The 21,221-nt window shown below is 37.7% G+C and overlaps 3 protein-coding genes across 3 annotated transcripts; all 3 read left to right on the top strand.

Moving 5' to 3' along the window:
- Window positions 1-1,335: 1,335 nt before the first annotated feature.
- On the top strand, window positions 1,336-2,164 carry LOC103707026 (putative ripening-related protein 1). The gene has a single exon (XM_008791355.2). It carries the CDS (start codon window positions 1,356-1,358, stop codon window positions 1,926-1,928), a length of 573 nt encoding a protein of 190 aa, XP_008789577.1. The 5' UTR covers window positions 1,336-1,355; the 3' UTR covers window positions 1,929-2,164.
- Window positions 2,165-2,809: 645 nt separating this feature from the next.
- LOC103706976 lies at window positions 2,810-7,162 on the top strand. The gene is made up of 4 exons (XM_008791276.3): window positions 2,810-3,217; window positions 3,304-3,357; window positions 3,442-3,501; window positions 6,806-7,162. Exons 1-4 carry the CDS (start codon window positions 2,873-2,875, stop codon window positions 6,932-6,934), a joined length of 588 nt encoding a protein of 195 aa, XP_008789498.1. The 5' UTR covers window positions 2,810-2,872; the 3' UTR covers window positions 6,935-7,162.
- An 872-nt stretch (window positions 7,163-8,034) lies between these two features.
- Window positions 8,035-20,825, top strand: LOC103706977 (beta-adaptin-like protein C). Its single transcript, XM_008791277.4, has 16 exons — window positions 8,035-8,401; window positions 9,707-9,904; window positions 11,096-11,209; window positions 11,319-11,569; window positions 13,408-13,543; window positions 15,044-15,223; window positions 15,319-15,411; window positions 16,480-16,691; window positions 16,822-16,885; window positions 16,986-17,165; window positions 17,736-17,828; window positions 17,909-18,315; window positions 18,430-18,619; window positions 18,706-18,909; window positions 20,261-20,553; window positions 20,658-20,825. Exons 1-16 carry the CDS (start codon window positions 8,162-8,164, stop codon window positions 20,689-20,691), a joined length of 2,889 nt encoding a protein of 962 aa, XP_008789499.2. The 5' UTR covers window positions 8,035-8,161; the 3' UTR covers window positions 20,692-20,825.
- The last annotated feature ends 396 nt before the right edge of the window (window positions 20,826-21,221 follow it).

The following is a 21,221-nucleotide window of genomic DNA, read 5'->3' as shown; positions in this document are numbered from 1 at the left end:
ATCTTCCAATTATCATACTTTTGGCTACTTTCTCATCTTTATATTTTTATTTTTAATCACTCAATTGATGAATTTGTCTTCAATGATTTAAAACCATGTTACGGTCATCTTGGATTGCACCTTAAACATATAGAAGAATGCCTGAAAAGATAATATCAAACAATTTATGAACGACTTGAAGAGTTAAATCTAAGCTAGTGCTCTTGGTACACTCGCAATCATGCAACAAATTTTATGTTCTCTCCACCAAGGTATGTCAAAGAACCTGGCACATTACTGATCATTGATCATTCAACCATTGATAGGTCAATCATTAGCTGTAAATAGCCAATTGTTGATGACAGTTGTAAGGGACACAATAGGCTTCATGAAAGGTTGATAAGTTATAGTTCTTAGGGCTTTGTTGATATAGAGGCTCTTTGATCTTCTTGTTGCTAAAACAGGAATGTGGCACAATACTTAATTCTGGCATTTCAGAGTTAGATTTATGTCAATAAAAATAAAATTTTTAAGTATTTTTATAAGATTTATTAACATATATAGTAGAATGATAAACAACTCTTAATGAATGACCAAACTTCTCTTAGTACCATGTACTACTCATTGGTCTAAAATTGGCGATATTCTAAGAAATTACGGCTACATGGTACGTGCCTTGGAGAAGTTTTTTAGGTTAAAACTCTTCGTTCATGTCAGTGTGATTCTTCATAGACTACTTAAGAGTAGGAAAGGATTGGAAGTATTCAATATGGGTTCAGGGGGTGTATCTTTGGCACAAAAGAAGGATGCTCCTTCTTTCACGCGAATGCAGCACACGGCAAGCGATGCATCCACCACATTGTTTGCCCAGGGCTGATGGTAGTCATAGTTAGCGTCGCAGCCACGGGAAGAGTCGCATTCATCAATGACTCTGCCCCAGCCATTGCATGGGCTTGCCTTCATGTTCATACCTGTTTGATAGAGATTACAGGGATCTTGATGGTGGATTTTATTAGTTTTTTGAAGGTGTTTGCAAAAAAAAAAGCAAATTAAAGGGGAAAAAATCTCGTTCGAATTCTGTCCCCACCATATCCTTAAAAAAAAAAGAGAGAAAGGTATCTTCCATTGGCTCTGTACTTGAAAATGATTCAGAGTTTTACTGGCCTTGGCGAGCACGGTGTGATCTCTTACCTGACAACTACTAAAATTATATTTTGATTAAGGCTCTTTTCAAGGAAATGATATACTAAACCAAGAAGAGCCGTGGGGATTGAGTTATTCCTGGAGACTTCTTATAAATACCCATCCATTTGCCCCTTGGAACTTCATAGCCATTACAAAAACCATTGAAATTAATCTTCATTACAACGACCACAATGGTGAATTCTCATCAACTAGCATCGCTCTTTCTCCTAGTGATTGCATTTGCAAGCCTCAACCTTTGCAGCTGCTTCCACTATTCCTCTCTCCTTGGAGAATGCAGTCCAAGTGGGTACTTACGCGGCAAGGCCGGCCACTGCAACAAGGAACACGACTCTGACTGCTGCAAGCCGGGCAAAATGTACCCACAGTACCGTTGCTCGCCGCCGCTGACCGGAGACACTCGAGCCACCATGACCATCAACAGCTTTGCCAAAGGCGGGGATGGCGGAGGTCCTTCGGAGTGCGACAACAAGTACCACAGCGATGACGAGTTGGTCGTAGCTCTTTCGACCGGATGGTACAGTCACGGTAGCCGTTGCTTAAAGAACGTTAGGATCCATGCAAATGGCAACTCCGTGCTGGCCAAAGTGGTTGACGAGTGCGATTCTGTTAATGGCTGCGACACCGACCATGACTTCCAACCTCCATGTCCCAATAACGTAGTGGACGCATCGCCCGCTGTGTGGAAGGCACTGGGCATCCCGGGTTCCGTCGGTGATTATGATATCACTTGGTCTGATGAGTGATCAATTTCTCGCAGGCAAAAGATATATACAGCTTTGTTGAGTTAAATTTGAGTGTGTCTGTGATGCTGTGGTTTGCATGTCTGTATGGATAATAGTATGGTAATCTAGTTTGTCTCTTTGGTCATCCAGTATGAGTTCATGACCATATTTATGTAGCAAGTTGTAATATGTATGCAAGGGAAATCTGTTCGAGCATAAATATCAATATCTTCATTTGGTATTTAAAACGCCAATCAGCACATAATGTTTTGGTCACTAGAATATTTGGCAGTTGGATTTGATGCGGTCGAAGCGATTCATTAGAGCATGGGAAAACCATCAACTTCATGGTCCAAATATGGATCTCAAAGTATGGTAGTGTACATCCGTAATAAAAAAGTAGTATGCAGTCTAAGCCTCCACTTATCTGCAATGATTCAAAACTCCTCTCGATATCAGACTGTTCTTCCTCCTTTTATGTGCAATGACTATAGCCCTGTTTACTTAGATTTTAGCTATTCAACAAATTCCATTCATATAAATTAGTGAAACTCTCTATAAAAGAAAAAGATGTTGTGTATGAATCACTCACATATTCTTTTGAATTATATGTACCCATGCAACTAATTTAAAAAACTGATAAAGATATGCAAGAACAAATTATTTTTATTAGAAATATTCATCTAATAAATTCTCTAGAAATTTTTATTGTAAATAAAATATACAGAGTTGCGATGAATTAAATATTGTAAGTTTTGATTTAACATAAAGGAGGGGTCTTAGTCTAGTGGACAAGCTCGGGGAATCAGATTAAACCGGGTTCCTTGGGACCCAGACCGGCGGAGACCGGTCAGGGCCGAGTCGGAGATAGCGGCTCAAACAAAATCCCCAAGCAATCCGCATTATCTATCCCTCAACTAAAACGCCGGCGAAGGGGAGAAGAAAGCCTTTTCGAGCCAGAAAATATGGCGACAATCTCCGCACTCTCTTCCTCTCTTCACTGCCAAAGTTGCCTTCTCTCCGCCCCTTCTCTCCGGCTATCTTCTCCTCCCTCTCTCGCCTCGTTCCCCTCCCTCCGCCTCGCTCGAAGCCTCTCTCTATCTCGGTCTCAGAGGAGGAGGCCGTTCCCGAGCTTTGGAAGGGCCGTAAGGGCGGTCGCGGAGGAGGAAACCTTAGTCCCGGAAGAAGAACAAGCAGCGGAGGCAGCAGCGGAGGCGGCGGCGGCGGCATCGGAGGAAGAGAGCCCGTCCGCCGACCAGACCGTCTCCGTCCCGGTGTCACCCTCCGACATGCTTACCATATTGTTCAAGGCACGATCTTTCCCTCCCTTTCCCCCTTTATTGCTTTATGGATGAAGTTTTCTAGTCGTTTTGTTCACTGGTTTCTTGATGTGAAGGCTGAGGGAACTATGGTTGAGTCGGCGATACCTGCAGTCGCCAAGGCTCTGGAGGTTGGTTTAGCCATGACCGATTCATAGATTCTTGTTTTGATCTTGTTCTAGTTATGAAAGTTTGTCCTTTGTCTTTTCTTACAGGGAACAGAGGGCGTTGGCGATCTGAAAGTTCAAGTCGCCGAGGGAATTGCAAGCGTTGAGGTAATACAATACTCTTTTGGGATGATTTCTCGTGTATAGATTCGCAGTTGACATTAATTGGGAATTCTTGCAATCAAATGTTTTGTGTTTCAAGAACAAAGTTCCGAACTTGTTGTGGGATTTGAATTTTCATGATTGGGTTGGTATTGTTTGACTTTTATTAAAAAGTTGCTACTAATGCAAATAACTCCCCTCAAATGATACTAAAAATGTTGGTGAATGCAGCAAGAGGCGTGTTGTATGAGTTACACCAAGAGATGGTTGCAATACAAGCGATGTGACCAATATCATTATTGTAATTAGAGAATAAATTCTTCAAAGTAAAATAGTGGTAGAGCCTTTAGTGCACATTATTGCATGTTAATGCTCCCGGCTTGTGTTCATAACATATGTACTTGGCATGCTGACTGCAAAATGCAAATCCCAGTTATTTTTCCGTTCTGTTCTTTTCAGGATAATCATGCTCCTAACTTGTCACTTTATGCTTGTTGCTATATATCTCCATTTGGATTACCACACTTCATCTTCCAATCTCCATGAAAATCCAAGCTGACCTGTAACATTACTTTTATCTATAATTCTTTGCTCAATGGAGATTTCAAAAGATAAATATCACCAACAGCTCTTAGCAGAACATATAACCTCATGAAGGATATGACTTCACCCTATGACTTCTAATATAAATCCCTTTTTTGTATATTCAATTATCATTGAGAAGGGAAAAAATTCTTGTGCCGATATAGTCGAAGTTGCTCTAGAAGATGTGCTGACTTCGTCTGCTTGTAAATGCTCTTCCATGCTTCTTGAACCTTTGGATTGCTAAATTTGTTTATTCCAACTTCTTTTTACTGTTCTTGCAGCAAGATGTATCAAATGATGTTTGAACGATTGTGAACATGAACTGCAATTTATCAGTACTTAAAGAAAAATTTCAGAGTAAAGCATGTTCTCATGTTTGTACTCTTTTAACATGAGCTGAAATTAACAGATTGTGTACTTTTCCATTTTTTATTTTAACTTTTACTTGCAAACCACATCAAAGGTTCTTGTGCAATTCTTCTTGAAAAGTAGGGCCAGCTTACTTTGTTTCAACCATGCTCGTGAAACCAATTTACTGCTGTGCCAGTTTTAGAATTGTTTTGGTTTATGATCAGAAAAGTTAAGTTGTCAATGCTCTTTTTCTTCTTCTCATTTCCTCATCCTTGCTACCATCCTCATTCTAAAACCATTTTGAATGTCAGCGTAAATTCTTAACAATTCTGTACTCTTCGTGTCACATTCTTTTCACGTATGTTCCCACTTTCTTAGGTTTAGTAGATTCACACCACTCCTCTCCCTCAAAAAAAGAAAAAGAAAAAAAAACAATTGCTTTTGTTCATATTCTTCTTATTTGATTCCAGCATTTAGGCATTGTACGATAGCATGTCAACATCAACATCAACATCATTACTAGTGTATGTGATTTGCAATACTGAATCTTATGTCTTTTTACTCCTTGGTTCCAGGAAAGATACTTATTTGACCTTGATTCTAGTTGAAGTGTGTTGCATGCGTCAGAAGCATAACATAAGCTGCGTCTTTGGAATGTTAAGATTGATGATTATAGAGGGTTACTTGGTTAAAATATTCAGTGCTTTACATTACCCATTAAGATCATTTGGGTGTTCATCCATTTGATCTTATACTCAAGTGGTGTTCCATTTATCCATCTGACTACACCAAGTTGTAACCATCACCTGTCACTGTCTAATGATGAGCTATGCCTTCATTGTGCTATATCACAAGAAGTCTTGCTATTTTGACAATTGACTTTAGAGACTTCATGGTTGAATTCTCTCCTATTTCCTGGGTCTTATGCACGTTCAACTTTCCTTTTGTGTAATAAAGTATACCTGAAGCTTCCATAAATGATCATTTGTTGGATAAGAAAAAGTTAAACTCCATTTTCAAAATGTATTTGTGCAAAAGACCTTGAACCTTATATTCTATGTATTTTGATTATCCAGTATATGTTTACTTTGGTGGAGTTGTATGGTTTTTGCATCCTCTGCATATAGGCATGTCTGCACAAACCCGGTGACATGTTCCAACAACTTTCAATAGCTGAAATTTCTCAAGTTGCATCGTACCTCATTCAAATGACTAAACTGTGTATGATATTCTTGAAGCTTAAAGATCAAATGATGGTGTGAATTCACTTTTTTTTATTTGGCTACAAAACCAAGTATTTCTAGTTGCTGAGAGCTCACATCCTATATATGAAACACCAAAATTAATCTTGCAATTATGGAATCCATTGCTGACTATAAAATAAATCACACAGAGACCTTTATAAAAAGGGGCATAAGCCAACAAAATGAGTAAGAGCATGTATTGACTATTGACTCCATTATACTCTATTCTTCCTCTTTTCCCTCAATATGATCAGCTACTAAATACCCTATTTTATTTCTCTCCTTTCCTTCGCCTTCTCTCTTTTATTTGCCCTCCTTTTGGAGGGGTGATGGCATCATCTTTCGCCATTTTTTTCTGCGTTCCCTAAAACAGGACAGAGGTAGGTAAAGAACATTGTCTCCCTTCCTCATAAGGATCTACGGATGTTCCCTCCGTCTATCTTCTGCTTCTTTTGTTTCTCTTCAATTTCAAATTTTCCTTTCATTTTATCATGCCACCAAAGCCAGCAGGCAATCTAACCTTTTCACTCCCTCCAACTCATTATGTGCATAATGTATGTCCACGGACATACATGCATTCTAATGGCATTTTAAGTCAAGCATAGTATTGCTCTAATCTCTGTTATTATTGCCCCGCTATTGGAGGGCCTAAGGTCAAATATTTAAAAAATGAATGTCAATGATGGTTGTGCTAATTGAATTAACATTATAAAGTATGATGATTTTTTTCTAATCTTTTGGGGAATGGAACATAAACATGCAAGCAGTCCTTTCCTGATGTGCGAAAACAATTGGTTTGCATTCTTTAAACCTTGGCCACTGTTCCCGGCACTGCCTGCCTCTATGCTGTATGACTCTCATCGAGACAAAGATTCAGATAGACCATCTGATTATTTATTTTTGGAGAAAAAAAATAGAAAGAATGGTGAAGGCATTACTGGCATATATTATAATATGCTCCAACCTTCCATGGAAACTTCTAAATCTACATGGCCTTAAAAAGGTATCACAAGTGCACATAATATTTGCTTGCTAAAAGTGCAATGATTTTTTTAAGTTCATCCTTTTTTTGATAACAGTTCCAAGTTCATCCTTTATTGCTCTAATAGATGGATTAATTTTGGGTGCAGTTAACAAAACAGACTACTGTGCAAGCTACAGGAGTGGCTTCCAATTTGGTTGAGATCATACAAGGATCAGGCTTTAAGTTGCAAACTCTCAATTTGAGTTTTGAGGATGAAGAGGATGCTATCAACTAGCTTTGCATATTGATGGATCTCTTTCTTGGTTATGATTTTTTTAATTAATGCTGTAATATTAATATATAATATGTTCAAAGATATGCTTTTAAATCTTGACTTAGCAACTTTACCTATCATAATATTCAAAGATATCTGTCTTCTCAATTCTCAACGTTCCATCGTACTGCCAGGTGATGAGGAAACTAAGTTTTGCATGTATGAGTAATATTAATTGTTCATTCTTGTCTGGTTCTCATGTGTGCCAATTCTTTCGACATATGATTTTTTTGCCTCTTCTCATACCTTAAATTAGAAAATCATAATTTTTCTCCAGTCTCATGTGAAAATGGTTGCATTTTGTGTTTGATTCACTACTATATTCTACTGTTTCAGGAATGAGGACTTATCACCAAAAATTCTCACAATATATAGCCATGCTGAATTAGGGTTCATCATCAACAACGCAGTCCAGCTTTCTGAAGTTAATGTGAACCTTATTTAATTACCCTGGGAACCAAAGAACATCAGAGACCAGTTAGCAATCGAAATTCCCTCTGTACCCCAAAGGGTGATTAAGATTATCTAACTCCAGATCCACAGCCTTTGTCGCCTGGGGTTCATGAATGGTTGGATATTGACTTGAATAACAAATTTAAAACAGACATTTTTTTTTGGCTGAAATGGAAGGTGATTCATACAGATTTAGTATGGATACATCCATCCAGTCTATAACCCTATTGGCTTCTCTGTAGATATGCATGTCCCCGCAGACCAAAGTTCGAATGAAAATAGACTAATTTAGGTGCTAATTTTTGAGACACAAAAACTTTTAGATTTTCTTTATTATCTAGGAAGCTATTAACTAACGTAATTTTGGTTTTCCCCCTCTTTATCTAACAATTGATAAAAAGGCTATTTTTAAGTAAATCAAGAAATATAATTTCTATAAATCTGCCATCTTAACGTATAAAATTTAAAAATTTAAAAATTTAAAAATTATTTATCTGATACCCCTGAATCTTGGTTTTTTTTTTTTTGCTGAAAAAAAAATTCAGATGGTTCTCCCATTCGCTCGCCACGCCACGACCATGGCTGCTTCCCAGCGCCCGCTCCGCCATTCTCACAACGACGGGCTCTTTTTTTCGGGGACTTGGAACCAAACACAGATCCGGTCTTAATTGTCAAACTATGGAGGAGACTTACATCTGGGCCGTCAATCTGAAGTAATGCTGACGTGGCGCGATCATGCGGCTCACTGGACTGGACTTTCTCTTCCGTTTTAGAGCTCCTAATAAAAAGACCGGCGAGGACGCCCTTCTTTCTTCGCTTTCCCGAGCCAAGGCAGAAGAGGGGAAAAAAAAGAAAGCATCCGCTGTAGCGGAGGAGGGCTCGGCGACGATGAGCGGCCACGACTCCAAGTACTTCTCCACCACCAAGAAGGGAGAGATCCCCGAGCTCAAGGAGGAGCTCAATTCCCAGTACAAGGTCCATACGTTCCCCCCCCCTCCTCTCTATTTTTTCCCCTTTCCCTTGGATCGAAACGAATCAGGGTTGTTATCCCCGGATCCCTTGTGCTAGATTCTAGATCGAGATAGATGCCTTCAGATCCATCGTTCTCTGCTTCGAATGTTTCTGGTTCTTGACTGGATCTCGCGTTATGGGAACCAGGGCGATGACCTCGTAGTTTCCCCCTCTTGTTACCTAAATGGGTTTCACGGAGGGTAAATCTGATCTTAGCAAACTATGATTGGCATGTAGAATAAGCTTAATACAAGATTTTCTCCGACTTCCGACTTCTTGGTTTCTTTTCCACAAATTAGGACGACATTTTTTTTTTTTCTGTTCTTCGTTGAGATTATGCAGAAGATTTTAAGAACACGACCTCTTTCGGAATCGGAAAAACGAAAAATTTCTTTTTCTTTTGTTAAAAGTGCGGTTATTGGTTGAGTTCTATGATGTGGTTCTTGTTCTTTTCCGAACATGTCATCTCAGAAGCCTGAACAAAGTGAAGCAAGATGTTTGAAGAAAGAATCTTTTCTCTAATTTGTTCATGGAAAAGGGTGCAATGTAAGGATTGTTCAGTTCTTGTCTATAGATTTGTTAGCATGGTATGGAGCAGTGTCTCACGGTGTTTGGCTTGTGAGGGAAGGAAAGACTTAACTCTTTAGTACTGAATTGGCTCCCAGAACAGTAATGTGCTCTGGTGCTCTTGATCCTTGTGCAAGAATGTCATTCCTATGCTCCTTCGTCGTTCCCACTTCTTCTGTTCTCGTTTATGGCTTTGACGGTTTGACACAGCAGGACGTGAAAAAACCAGCACGGTGGAACTTCCCATGTAGAATGTAAACAGCACTGTAACTAAGCCCTTACCAGGACTTGTTCGATGCTGGACCATACGTTAAAGTACCTCTTTGATCCGTTCTTCCCATTATTTGTTTTCAAGGTTCCTAGTTGGATATACATGTGCTCTATAAGCAAATATTTATAGGACAAACATAGGCCTAGTGACTATATCTTCTGCTAGCAACTTGGTTGTCTATTAGATAATTTCGCATGGTAAAACACAAGTAAGGAAGTATTTTGCACCATGTGATCTAAAGAACAGAATAGGGCTATATGCTTTGTGAATCATGACCTTAAGTTTTATTAATGCTACTTAATTCAGTCTTTTTGTAATGTGATTTTTATTTTATTAAGGGATGAATTTCTTTAAAAAAAGATTTTTATTAAGAGATGGAATCTTTTGGTAGTTGATTGTAAGAAGCTTATGTTACCTACTCTGTTTTGCAGGACAAAAGGAAGGATGCAGTGAAGAAAGTGATAGCTGCAATGACTGTTGGAAAAGATGTTTCATCATTGTTCACGGATGTTGTCAACTGCATGCAAACAGAGAATTTGGAGCTGAAGAAACTCGTCTATTTATATCTTATAAACTATGCTAAAAGCCAACCTGATCTAGCCATACTTGCTGTGAATACCTTTGTTAAGGTAAGACATATCCTACTTGCTACAAATATACTCGCAAAAAGCATTTTATGTGGCAGGATTTTATAGAGGCTGTGCATCACTGATTTTTGAATCTCGGATGCTAAATGTCTTTTTGACATATAATTAACTTACTTTGAGTTGTCCGACGCTTAATTACAATACTGTGTTTGAACATCTGTTTGAAAGTTCGGGGCTATACATTCAGCATATGGCTTTGTAGCAGTATTCAATTGTTGCTCAAGAAGAGGATATAATTAGTGGAATTTGGAGATGCAGAAAATTATTAAATACAAAGAAGATTGGCTAGATTGCCCACCAAAAAGAAAGATATGAATTTCATATGAGGCAAATATATGCCTGAAATGATATTTTATAATTTGTGATAGTAAGGCATTTGATGCGTTATGTAATTCATATGTTCGTAATTGAGTGTTTATCAATCTGTGGAACACTGCAAACAGTTATTGTGCCACTATATAAATTATGAACAAGATTTTTTCAAATAACTTGCGATCATTAGCAAAGTTATGTCACAATCCAATGGCAATGGTAGTTCATTTGTTTACCAAATGGTGAAAGCTTTTTTCTTGAGTAATGGCCTGCTTTTTATCCCCCGATATGATGATAACTGACACACCTTTTGGCAATTATCTGGGTTTGACAAGTGGAAGATATGACCTAAGAAATGATGGAATGCTTAACATTGCAGCTGTAATCTGGTTGAGATAGTGGTTCATTTGGCAGAATTTTGTTGATGGTTGCTTGATGCTGTAAATATTCTGAACAGATAGCCTGGTTATCAATAGTTAACTGTGCAAATCCTCTAGATTATTTTTTGTTAGTGCAGTTCCTTGCTAAGTGATGATCTTTTGCGATGCTGTATCTTCTTGATAACTAAACTAAACATTCACAACATCTCAATTACCAAACATTAAAAAAAAATCCCCCTAAAATACAAGATCCATGACCCATGATCTTTTTCTTTTCTGCATAGGTATAAAATTGGTGCTTTCAAGTCCTCAATTTTGCTTTTCAAGGTTGCAATAGATATATACTCGATTTTCTTTTGATTCTACTTGGACTTGATTGGAAACTTCTCGGAAACCTGGATATTAATTCTTTGCAACAAAATTTCCGACATTTCATAAATTTAATTGCACTTATATTTGATATGCCGTATCATCTTTGCAGGATTCACAAGATCCCAATCCACTAATTCGTGCTTTGGCTGTGAGGACAATGGGATGCATTCGTGTTGACAAAATTACAGAATATCTATGTGATCCTCTTCAGAGATGCCTCAAGGTCCCTTTGTGTTCCTTCACATGTATAATTACTTCTTTCATTTTTTTAGTGCAGCGTCATATGTTTTCTTCATTATGAGTCATAATCTAATTTAGTTTAATTTATACAGGATGATGATCCTTATGTTCGAAAGACTGCAGCCATTTGTGTAGCTAAGCTTTACGATATAAATGCTGAGTTAGTGGAAGACAGAGGATTCCTTGAGAGTCTCAAGGACTTGATATCTGATAATAATCCAATGGTAGTAGCAAATGCAGTTGCGGCGCTTGCAGAGATCCATGAATGTAGTTCTAGACCAATCTTTGAGATCACCAGTCATACTCTTTCGAAACTCCTGACTGCATTGAATGAATGCACCGAGTATGTTTATGCATGGAAAAGCTGGTTTCATCATTACCACTGTTTTGCTGATAAGTAGTTTGTGGGGCATTTGTCTGCAACCAAGGTTCGCTGTACCGATCGGTACCGGTCGGTACCGAGCGTACCGTACCCGTACCGATGGGTACCGGTATCGGTACACCAATGTCGGTACGCCTGGCGTACCGCATACCGTACCGTACCGACACTCGGTACGCCTATACTAGTGCGGCACCGGTACGGGGTTCGGTACCGGTACGGCGAACCTTGTCTGCAACCCTATGCTCTTTATTCATGGACTTAGGATAACTGGCTAAATTTGCTTATATAATCAATATGTTGGCATGAATATGTGCTAGTTTATTTTATCCATTATATGGCATTAGTTACATAGTGTCCGTGTAAATTTAGCTTCACAATCAGTATTTTATACTTGTGCATCTGTTGGGCTTGTGTTGTGCTCGTGCTTGGTCAGGAGTAAGGAGCATTTGATAGATGGCTGCAATCCCATCAATCATGGTTGTTTAGACTATATGTGATAAATAGATCTCCATTTTACTTTATGTACCTATGTTTTGGTAGCCATTTAGTCATATATCATAAGTTTTTAGAAAAGCCTGTATTTTATATAAGAATAGTGTATGCATGGAAGGGATGTGGGATACATAACTTTACCAAAATGTGACACATGATCTCTTGTGCAATTGTCTAGCAACCACATCGTTGTCTCTGTTATATATTATAGAGAGATGTGCTCCCATACTTGTACTGCATGGTACCTTTGGATATAGTTGATAGTTGGGATCATCATGCAAAGTCAATATGGTTGATAGTCAGCAGCGGTTACAGTCTTACATATGTGTTTGTCCATAAATTTATGTAACATATTTTGTAATGATAAGTCTTATGAATATTTGTGCTTCACAGGCTATCAAGTTTCATTACAGTCTTACTTAAACGTACCTATTAGTGTTGGTCCATGATGAGCTGATGCTGTTACATTCTCTATCCTCTGTTGTAAGGAAGAAGAGAAACCTTCATGTCCCAAAGTGGGATATCACGAGTAAACATGTATAGAAAGCAAAAATGTTAAAGACATTATAATATTTGTAATAATAGACTAAATCGGTTAAAATGGGAATAGAGGAAAGACACAAGCATTTTTTTGTCAGAAGTCGAGTTTTTCAGATAATAAATATTAACAATTAACCTCATTTGGGAGTTCCTCTTGATGTTGTAAAAGTTATCAATTATAAATTGTTTGATATGCCTTATTTCTTGATTATATTGCATGAGTCTATGTTCAAAAATTGCTAAATAAATGATTATGTTGGTGAATCATCATGCCAAACCTGAAAATCTGAAATTCAAAAATTTTCATTGGAAGATGGTAGAATTCCGTGCCATAAAAACTACAAAGTCATGATTTTAACAAGAACATAAAACTTGAAAGCATACATTTACGTATAACAAGTTATTTCCCTAAACATAGTGCTTAAATGGTTAGATTGGGGTCTGATATTTTTACTGCACATGGAATTCAAAATTTCAAATCCATTTGTTCAGGAACATCCATTTGAATAAAATGGGTGTTTTTTTGGTCCCATTGATTCCTATTATGGTGTACCTTTTCTGCATTAGCTTGAGGTTTTTTCCCTCCCCTTCTTAACAATCAGTCTAATAATACAGTAAATTGTTATTGGTAACCACTATGTATAACACTAAATCCTAGAACCTTTTTTAACGAAAGATAACCCTATACCTTTTTCTGTTGCTAAGATGCATTTCTGTTTTATATTTGCTCAAAACTAGATTATGAGGAGAATCTGATTGTTCTGCAGATGGGGTCAGGTTTTCATTTTGGATGCCCTTTCAAGGTACAAAGCATCTGATGCCCGTGATGCTGAGAACATAGTGGAAAGAGTTACACCACGTCTCCAGCATGCAAATTGTGCAGTTGTGCTTTCTGCTGTCAAAGTATGTATACTCTTCAATTTTTTTTAAGATTATTCGTTTGCACTTTTAATGGGAACAAGGGAAACATGAATAACTGATTTGTACGTAAAAGACAGCCATGGCATATTCTTGGTCTAGCACCATGATGAATCTTAAATATAACAATTTTTGTTTCCATTGATTGATGCCTAGCTAGCATGCATTTCGAATAGCATTTCGTATAGTTCTCTTTGAAAAATCATTTTCATATGGTTGCATTTAAGTGCCTGGTATAAAATGTTTTTTATGTAGCAGGAGAATCCATGTATAGTATATGAACAAAGTAGGCTACTTTGCAATTAAATGTTATGTTTGATAGGATGTTCTAACAGAAGACAACAATTTTCTAGTTTTTGCCTATACTTGGACTGCTGAGGAGATTATAATTGTCTTCCTTAGATTAATCTGTGACATGCAAAATCACAAATTAATTTGTCATTAAATAATCGGAGTTTTGGCAAGGGATGAGGGGACTGCGTCTAGGTGGAGAGAGTGCAGATGGATAGTATTAGAGCAAATGCATCGTGTGAAAGCTCATATTTTTTCACTTATTAAATTTCATGAAGTTATACCTTGCACACCCCCAGGAGGTCACCTTTTTTGGAGTGATGAGGTGGGGAAGGGTCTACAAGATCATCCTTGATGATCCAATAGATCGGGGACTTCTCCTTTTTTTTAATTTTTTTCTTGTTTATGGATAATAATAGAGGGGAAACATAGCAATATTTTAAGGGAATGTTTCCATGGAATAAAGAGTAGAAATTAAGATGATATTTTTTTTTTTGGGTTTTGGGGGCTCCAGCGCGGGGGGTGGGGGGGGGGGGGTGGGGATACGGTCTGCATGTTATGGATTTGGGTAAGAGTTGATATGAAAAGGTTTAGATGACTTGCAAGTGAATATGATGGAAACCTGATTCACAGAGTTTATATGTTGCAAGGCACAACATCCTTACAAGAGGCTAGTCAGTTTTTCTTAGAGGATTTAGACACAACAGGTACAGGTCATATATTATATTAGGACAAATGTATGCGTGACTGACATGAAAATATATGGTTTTCCTGTGTGGTACAGCAACCAAACTAGGAATCATGGAATTCATTCAATCTTTTATATGAAAAAAATTGCATTTTCTTGAAAATAATTTGTAAAGGTTGGAAAAGAAGAAAGCATTCATTGGTGTGGAACTATAGATGGTTGTAAAAGATTGAATATTTGTAGAAGATAGGAAAGGCCTCAAATTTCCTAAAGAATGAGAACTTCAGAAGATAATTTTAGATCCGTAAACTTTTCTGGCCATTTTCTTGAAGTGAACTAGAAGGGAATGTTGGCTATATAACATCTCCATTAATTATATGAAGGTAGATATGGAGAACATTTTTTCTAGTTTGCTTTTCAAAGCAACACCTGTTGGTTCATAACTGAAGATTTGCTTTTGTACGTGACATTTGCAAGATTTATGATTATGGATTTGATTGCTGCAGATGATTCTTCAGCAGATGGAACTTATTACTAGTACTGATGTGGTCCGAAATCTTTGCAAGAAGATGGCACCTCCTCTAGTAACTCTTCTTTCCGCAGAACCTGAAATACAGTATGTAGCATTACGCAACATCAATCTTATTGTACAGAAACGACCTACAATACTTGCACATGAAATTAAGGTGAAATTAGATGAATATGTCGTATTGAATTCTCAACAAATTCTTGATTTAAACTATTGTTACAGTTTTTGTTGTTCTGAGTAAACTATCTACAGGTTTTTTTCTGCAAGTACAATGATCCAATTTATGTTAAGATGGAGAAACTGGAGATTATGATAAAGCTTGCATCTGATCGGAACATAGACCAGGTATTAATTAAAACACTTAATGTGATTTCCGATGAAGAACATCAAGTCCATGCTTTATTAATCTTACTTTATACGAGTTTTCTTCCATTAATGTAAGAAGGGTATTCTGGAAGAAATTACATGTTTATTTATTGCATCCAGCCTTTTCCCAACAATTTGGGTCAGCTTTATGGATTCTCATTCGCTAGGCTTTCCTATGTAAGGCCACCTTTGGTGTTGTCATAAACTTCTCCCTGTCCTTCCTTACGACCTCCATCCATGTTATCTTGTTGTCTTCCCTTCCTTTCTTACAATCGTCGATACAAACTAATGTACCCCTCATTGCTGGAGCTTTCTCATATCTTTGTTGTACATGTCCATTACCATCTTAATCTATTATCCATCACTTTGTCCTTAATTCATCCAATTCTTACAACTCCTCCAATATATTCATTTTGCAACCTAATTCTGGTTTTATCATACATCCATCTTAAAATTCTCACATGTACCATACTCAACTTGTTTTTGTATATTTTCTTTATTGCCCAATACTCCAAGCTATATGATATTGCAGGCTTTATTGTTGTTCTATTTCTCCTTTAATCTTGCAGGCGTGCGCCTATAATATTGCGGATGCCCCTCTCCGTGTCATCCAATCAGCTCTAGTTCTGCAATTTCTTTCCCCTATATATTCTATCTGCTCCTGGTTTGTGATCTGAGGTCTTTGCTGAAGACTAACCTCTTCTAGTAATGCCTGGTTTCTAGAATTTACAGTCAAAAGGTTTATGTAGCCTCCAATGGGCCTTTACTGAAATATGTAATGTACAAACATGTAGCAAGATGCTGAAAGGCAGCTTTTCTTGATGAGAGTTGACATATTACATAATTGTATTTTGAGCAAGCATGTTATCAATGCTATAACCTTATTGTGATTTATTGAATTCTAGGACAACATTTAACTAGCTTTTCATTCTGGTTTTTTGATATTCCTTTTTGAGAGTTCTGGCTTTTGTAGTAATATTTGTGCATTCAAGGGCTTTGAGATTCTGGTACTACCTCTTTTTCAGAAATTAATGGTCTTGCTTTCAGGTTCTGTTGGAGTTCAAAGAGTATGCTACAGAAGTAGATGTTGACTTTGTTCGGAAGGCTGTGCGTGCAATTGGTCGCTGTGCCATAAAGTTAGAGAGAGCTGCTGAGCGGTGCATCAGCGTGTTGCTCGAGCTCATAAAGATAAAAGTAAATTATGTTGTGCAGGAGGCTATCATTGTCATCAAGGATATCTTCAGGCGTTATCCGAACACGTGAGTGTGGATTATTTAATGCTTGTTGCGGATGCCTTGCTTCTTCATTTGTTTTTCATTTTTAACACTAGGATGCTTAGGCTGCTTTATAACTTTGGACCTTATTATGCACTGTAATTTATATTTACAGCTATGAATCCATCATTGCAACGCTCTGCGAGAGTTTGGACACATTAGATGAGCCAGAAGCTAAGGTAAAGTCTCATCCTTGAAGATTAGCTAGAAAAATAGTTTAAGTTCTAACTTAATGTATTTAGTATTTTTGTTTCTGCCCAACTGCTTTTCTTGCTGCAGGCATCAATGATTTGGATAATTGGGGAATATGCAGAAAGAATTGACAATGCTGATGAGCTCCTTGAGAGCTTTCTAGAAAGCTTTCCCGAAGAGCCTCCACTTGTTCAACTGCAATTACTCACTGCAACTGTCAAGTTGTTTCTTAAAAAGCCAACTGAAGGTCCACAGCAGATGATTCAGGTTTCCTATATTTATTTCTTATGTTCGCATGACTTGAACTTAATTGATGTTCCCATATTGCTGATAAAAAGTATATGTTGAGCTTAGCATCAACAAGAAATTATCACCATCGTGCAAGAGAATGCTGGTTGTTGTACTTTTCTCGAATTTGTTTCTGATTGTCCATTCCAATTTCATCGGAACTTTTGCATGCACTTTTCAGGACAGATTTATACTTGTCACTTAGGATGATATTGAAAGCATCAATCTTATAATGAAATCTTCAGCTGTATGGATCTTCTAATGCTCAGAAAGCATTCTTTTACAAATTAGTCATTATTATTTTTCGTACAACCCTCTTTAAGAAGTCTAGAAATCTGGACCTCACCCCCCCCCCCCCCCTCTCTTTCTTTTCTGTACAATGTTACCAGCATTTGACGTATTATATTTTTTTAGGAAATCTATTTTTTTCTCATACATGAAGAACATTTAACTTCTATAGACCTTTGTGTAAGGGTTAATTGTGTAACTATGAAAAGCAATTCTGTTTGTTATTTAGCGCCCTAATTGGCATGCATTCATGTGCTATAGGCTGTTCTTAATAATGCCACAGTGGAGACTGACAATCCCGATTTGCGTGATCGTGCCTACATATATTGGCGTCTTCTTTCTACTGATCCTGAGGTATAATAAGCTGTTTGGATAGTCGGTCATTTTCAAAATGCCATATTATTTGGTGAGTATGATTCTTTTCTTTTTCTCAGGCTGCTAAAGATGTTGTGTTAGCCGAGAAGCCAGTAATCAGTGATGATTCAAATCAGCTTGATCCTTCGCTTCTTGATGAGCTCCTTGCAAACATTGCTACCTTATCTTCTGTTTATCATAAGCCTCCAGATGCATTTGTAAGCCGTGTCAAAGCTGCACCTCGACCAGATGATGATGAATATCCTGATGGGGGTGAAACTGCATATTCTGAGTCACCATCTCATGCAGTTGAGGGTGCACCTGCCCCGTCTAGTCCAAGTACTGCTCCACATGCTTCAACAAGGCAGCCAGTGGCAGCACCAGCACTCTCTTCACCTGCTGCTCCTGTGCCTGATTTACTTGGTGATTTGATTGGTCTGGATAATGCCATTGTACCTGTCGACCAGCCAACAACACCGCCTTCAGGGTGAGGTTTACATGATTTATCTTTCTGCATCTCTTTAGTCTATTCTATTGCATTTTGAAATATTGATCAACCTCCTGCTTGTCAATGTAATAATTGCTTTAATTGTTGAGGCAGGCCTCCTTTACCTGTATTACTACCTTCGTCAACTGGTCAAGGTCTACAAATAAGTGCACAGCTACTGCGGCGCGATGGCCAAATATTTTATGGGTTATTATTTGAGAACAATTCACAGGCTGTGCTAGATGGGTTCATGATACAATTTAACAAAAATACATTTGGTCTTGCAGCTGCTGGACCTCTACAGGTGATTATATTGTCTAGAACTCCAGATATTTAAGATGTTGGTTGGACAAAACTTAAAATGTATTGGGCATTCTTCTCTTTTATTAGGTCCCACCATTGCAACCTGGAACATCAGCCAGGACCCTTCTACCTATGGTTCTTTTCCAGAATGTCTCGCCTGGGCCTCCAACCTTGCTTCTGCAGGTTGCGGTGAAAAATAACCAGCAGCCAGTCTGGTATTTCAATGATAAAATGCCATTGCATGTATTCTTTGTGGAAGATGGTAGAATGGAGCGTGCAAATTTTCTGGAGGTAAGTGATTAAAGCACTGTGACTGTTTTCTTTCCTAAACATTTTTTTTTATTGAAAACGAATCTTGGATCAGTTCAAAGCATTACATGAATCCATTTTTAAAGCAGTTCGATTCTGTTTGCATGGTGTATGGTTCAATTTGGATCATGCTGTTGAAAAATCCTTCATCATGATCTGGATCTAATAATTTATTCCAAGCCTTGGTTTAAGATGTCAATTTTGAATCTGTCCTGGTTTTGGTTTAAGTTGACCTGTTCCTACTGCATCCAGACAATTATGTCGCTGTGCCAATAACCTCTTTAACATGTTGCTGATATGAATATTAGCAAATGCTTGTTTCTAATTAAAACCTCTATTTTCAGACACTCACAGCATCCAAATTTAAATGTTACTTTTTACTGCCATAAGTGGTGTTGCCAGACGGTATTCATGAACACAAATAAAACCTCTATTTTCAGACACTCACAGCATCCAAATTTAAATGTTACTTTTAACTGCCATAAGTGGTGTTGCCAGACAGTATTCATGAACACAGAGGGTGCTTCAAGATGGAGTTCATCATAAGGACCATTACCCTGGAAAAGGCTCCTTGTATTTATCGTATATTCTATCACTTACATTTTCTTTGTCATTGTAATGCTAGCCTTAAAATTAAGCCTGTTATTTTATGCCACACTTTGCAGAACATATGGTATTCAATGTTTTATTGCTTCTGATATTCTTACTAGTGTAGGCACAAGCAATTGACATGTGGTATGGATGATAGCCAAATGTTTTGATAATAGATGGCTTTGATAAGAAATGAGATTCATATAAACGGAAACATATAAACAGAGAAAACCTCACTGAGTGGAATAAAAACATGGTTTACTGGAAGGTTGGGAATGGGATCGCAATGATGGATAAGGAGAGGACACTTTGGGTGGGCTCTGATGTTGTGGAAGCTCACATCCTGCTTGAAGTCATATAATGATGAAGACTGAAGGGCATGACCTTTTCCCCTTGATCTTCTTGCTCATGCTGAATCTGATTTTGGATGATTTCTTAGCTATTCAAGTTGTACCATTCTTTAAGTTCCCATTTCCAAGCAGAAGTATTTCAGAGAACTACTAAAGTTACCACCCAAGTAATTCTATCAGGAGCAATGATATACAGACTTTTCTTTTTCTTAATATTAAAATATTGTATTATTTGAATCTGATTTATATGGCATCTTCTATTGCACTTACTTTATAGAAACAAGTATTTGATTATTTAGTTGCGAATAACAATGTCATTGGTTACATCTTTAATTCTTCTTGAAAATGGGGAATTTACATGTTGTACTTATAATTACCTCTCTCACATGCAGACATGGAAATCACTTCCTGATGCAAATGAGGCCTCGAAGGACTTGACGAACTCTGTTGTCAATAGTGTTGATGTTACCCTTGAACGTTTGGCTGCATCCAATGTGTTCTTTGTAGCAAAGCGCAGAAACACAAACAAAGAGCTCTTGTATCTCTCGGCCAAGATTCCTCGAGGTATTCCATTCTTGATAGAGCTTACAGTTGTCGTTGGTATACCTGGTGTAAAATGTGCAGTCAAGACACCAAGCCCCGAACTGGTACCACTGTTCTTCGAAGCCATGGAGACTCTTCTCAAGTAATGCGGATTTTTATAATTTGCGTAAAATTCATTACTTCATTTCTTTCTGATTGTTGGTGGAAGGCTCTAGTGTAATCTTGTGGGTATCTTTTCTTATGCAGTTCGGTTTTGACAAATCTGCAAACAATAAATTAGGTTAGGAACAACCTTCCCAGGACCTTGAATTGCTTCAAGAATATAGCTCATATTATTATTTTGTTTTACATGTACTATCGTCTCACCGACGGAATGCCCCTTTGAAAGTGATAGACCATCCTTTGTTGAGGCTAGCCTTTTTGGCAGTGGCATGACATGAGTTGTGTTAGGAGTCTTAACAGTTCATATAAAACCATTTTCTCCCCTCACTGTGAAATGGCAAAAGCCGGTCAAGAACTTAGGTCTGATGTATTGTGTAGTGTGCCATTTCTGAAGTATTATATTGCAGCTGAAGGTATATTAACCATAGTCATTTGAAGGTGATTTGGTGCGCATTACCAGGGAAAGGTGCTGGCGTCCATGGTTCCTAATCTATGTTGTCTAAAATCAGGTTTTGCTGCAAGCAATTACAATGGTTTTTAATAGAAAATGAAGGAGGAATGTTTTTCCTTTCTGTCAAAAGAAAAAATCTCAATTGACCAGCTTGAAAAGCTTCTAGTTCTTAATCGTAGGATGATACAAAACTGGTT

The sequence above is a fragment of the Phoenix dactylifera genome, chromosome 18 (genome assembly GCF_009389715.1).
Source record: "Phoenix dactylifera cultivar Barhee BC4 chromosome 18, palm_55x_up_171113_PBpolish2nd_filt_p, whole genome shotgun sequence".
NCBI lineage: Eukaryota > Viridiplantae > Streptophyta > Magnoliopsida > Arecales > Arecaceae > Phoenix > Phoenix dactylifera.
This window is presented reverse-complemented; position numbering and strand designations above follow the sequence as displayed.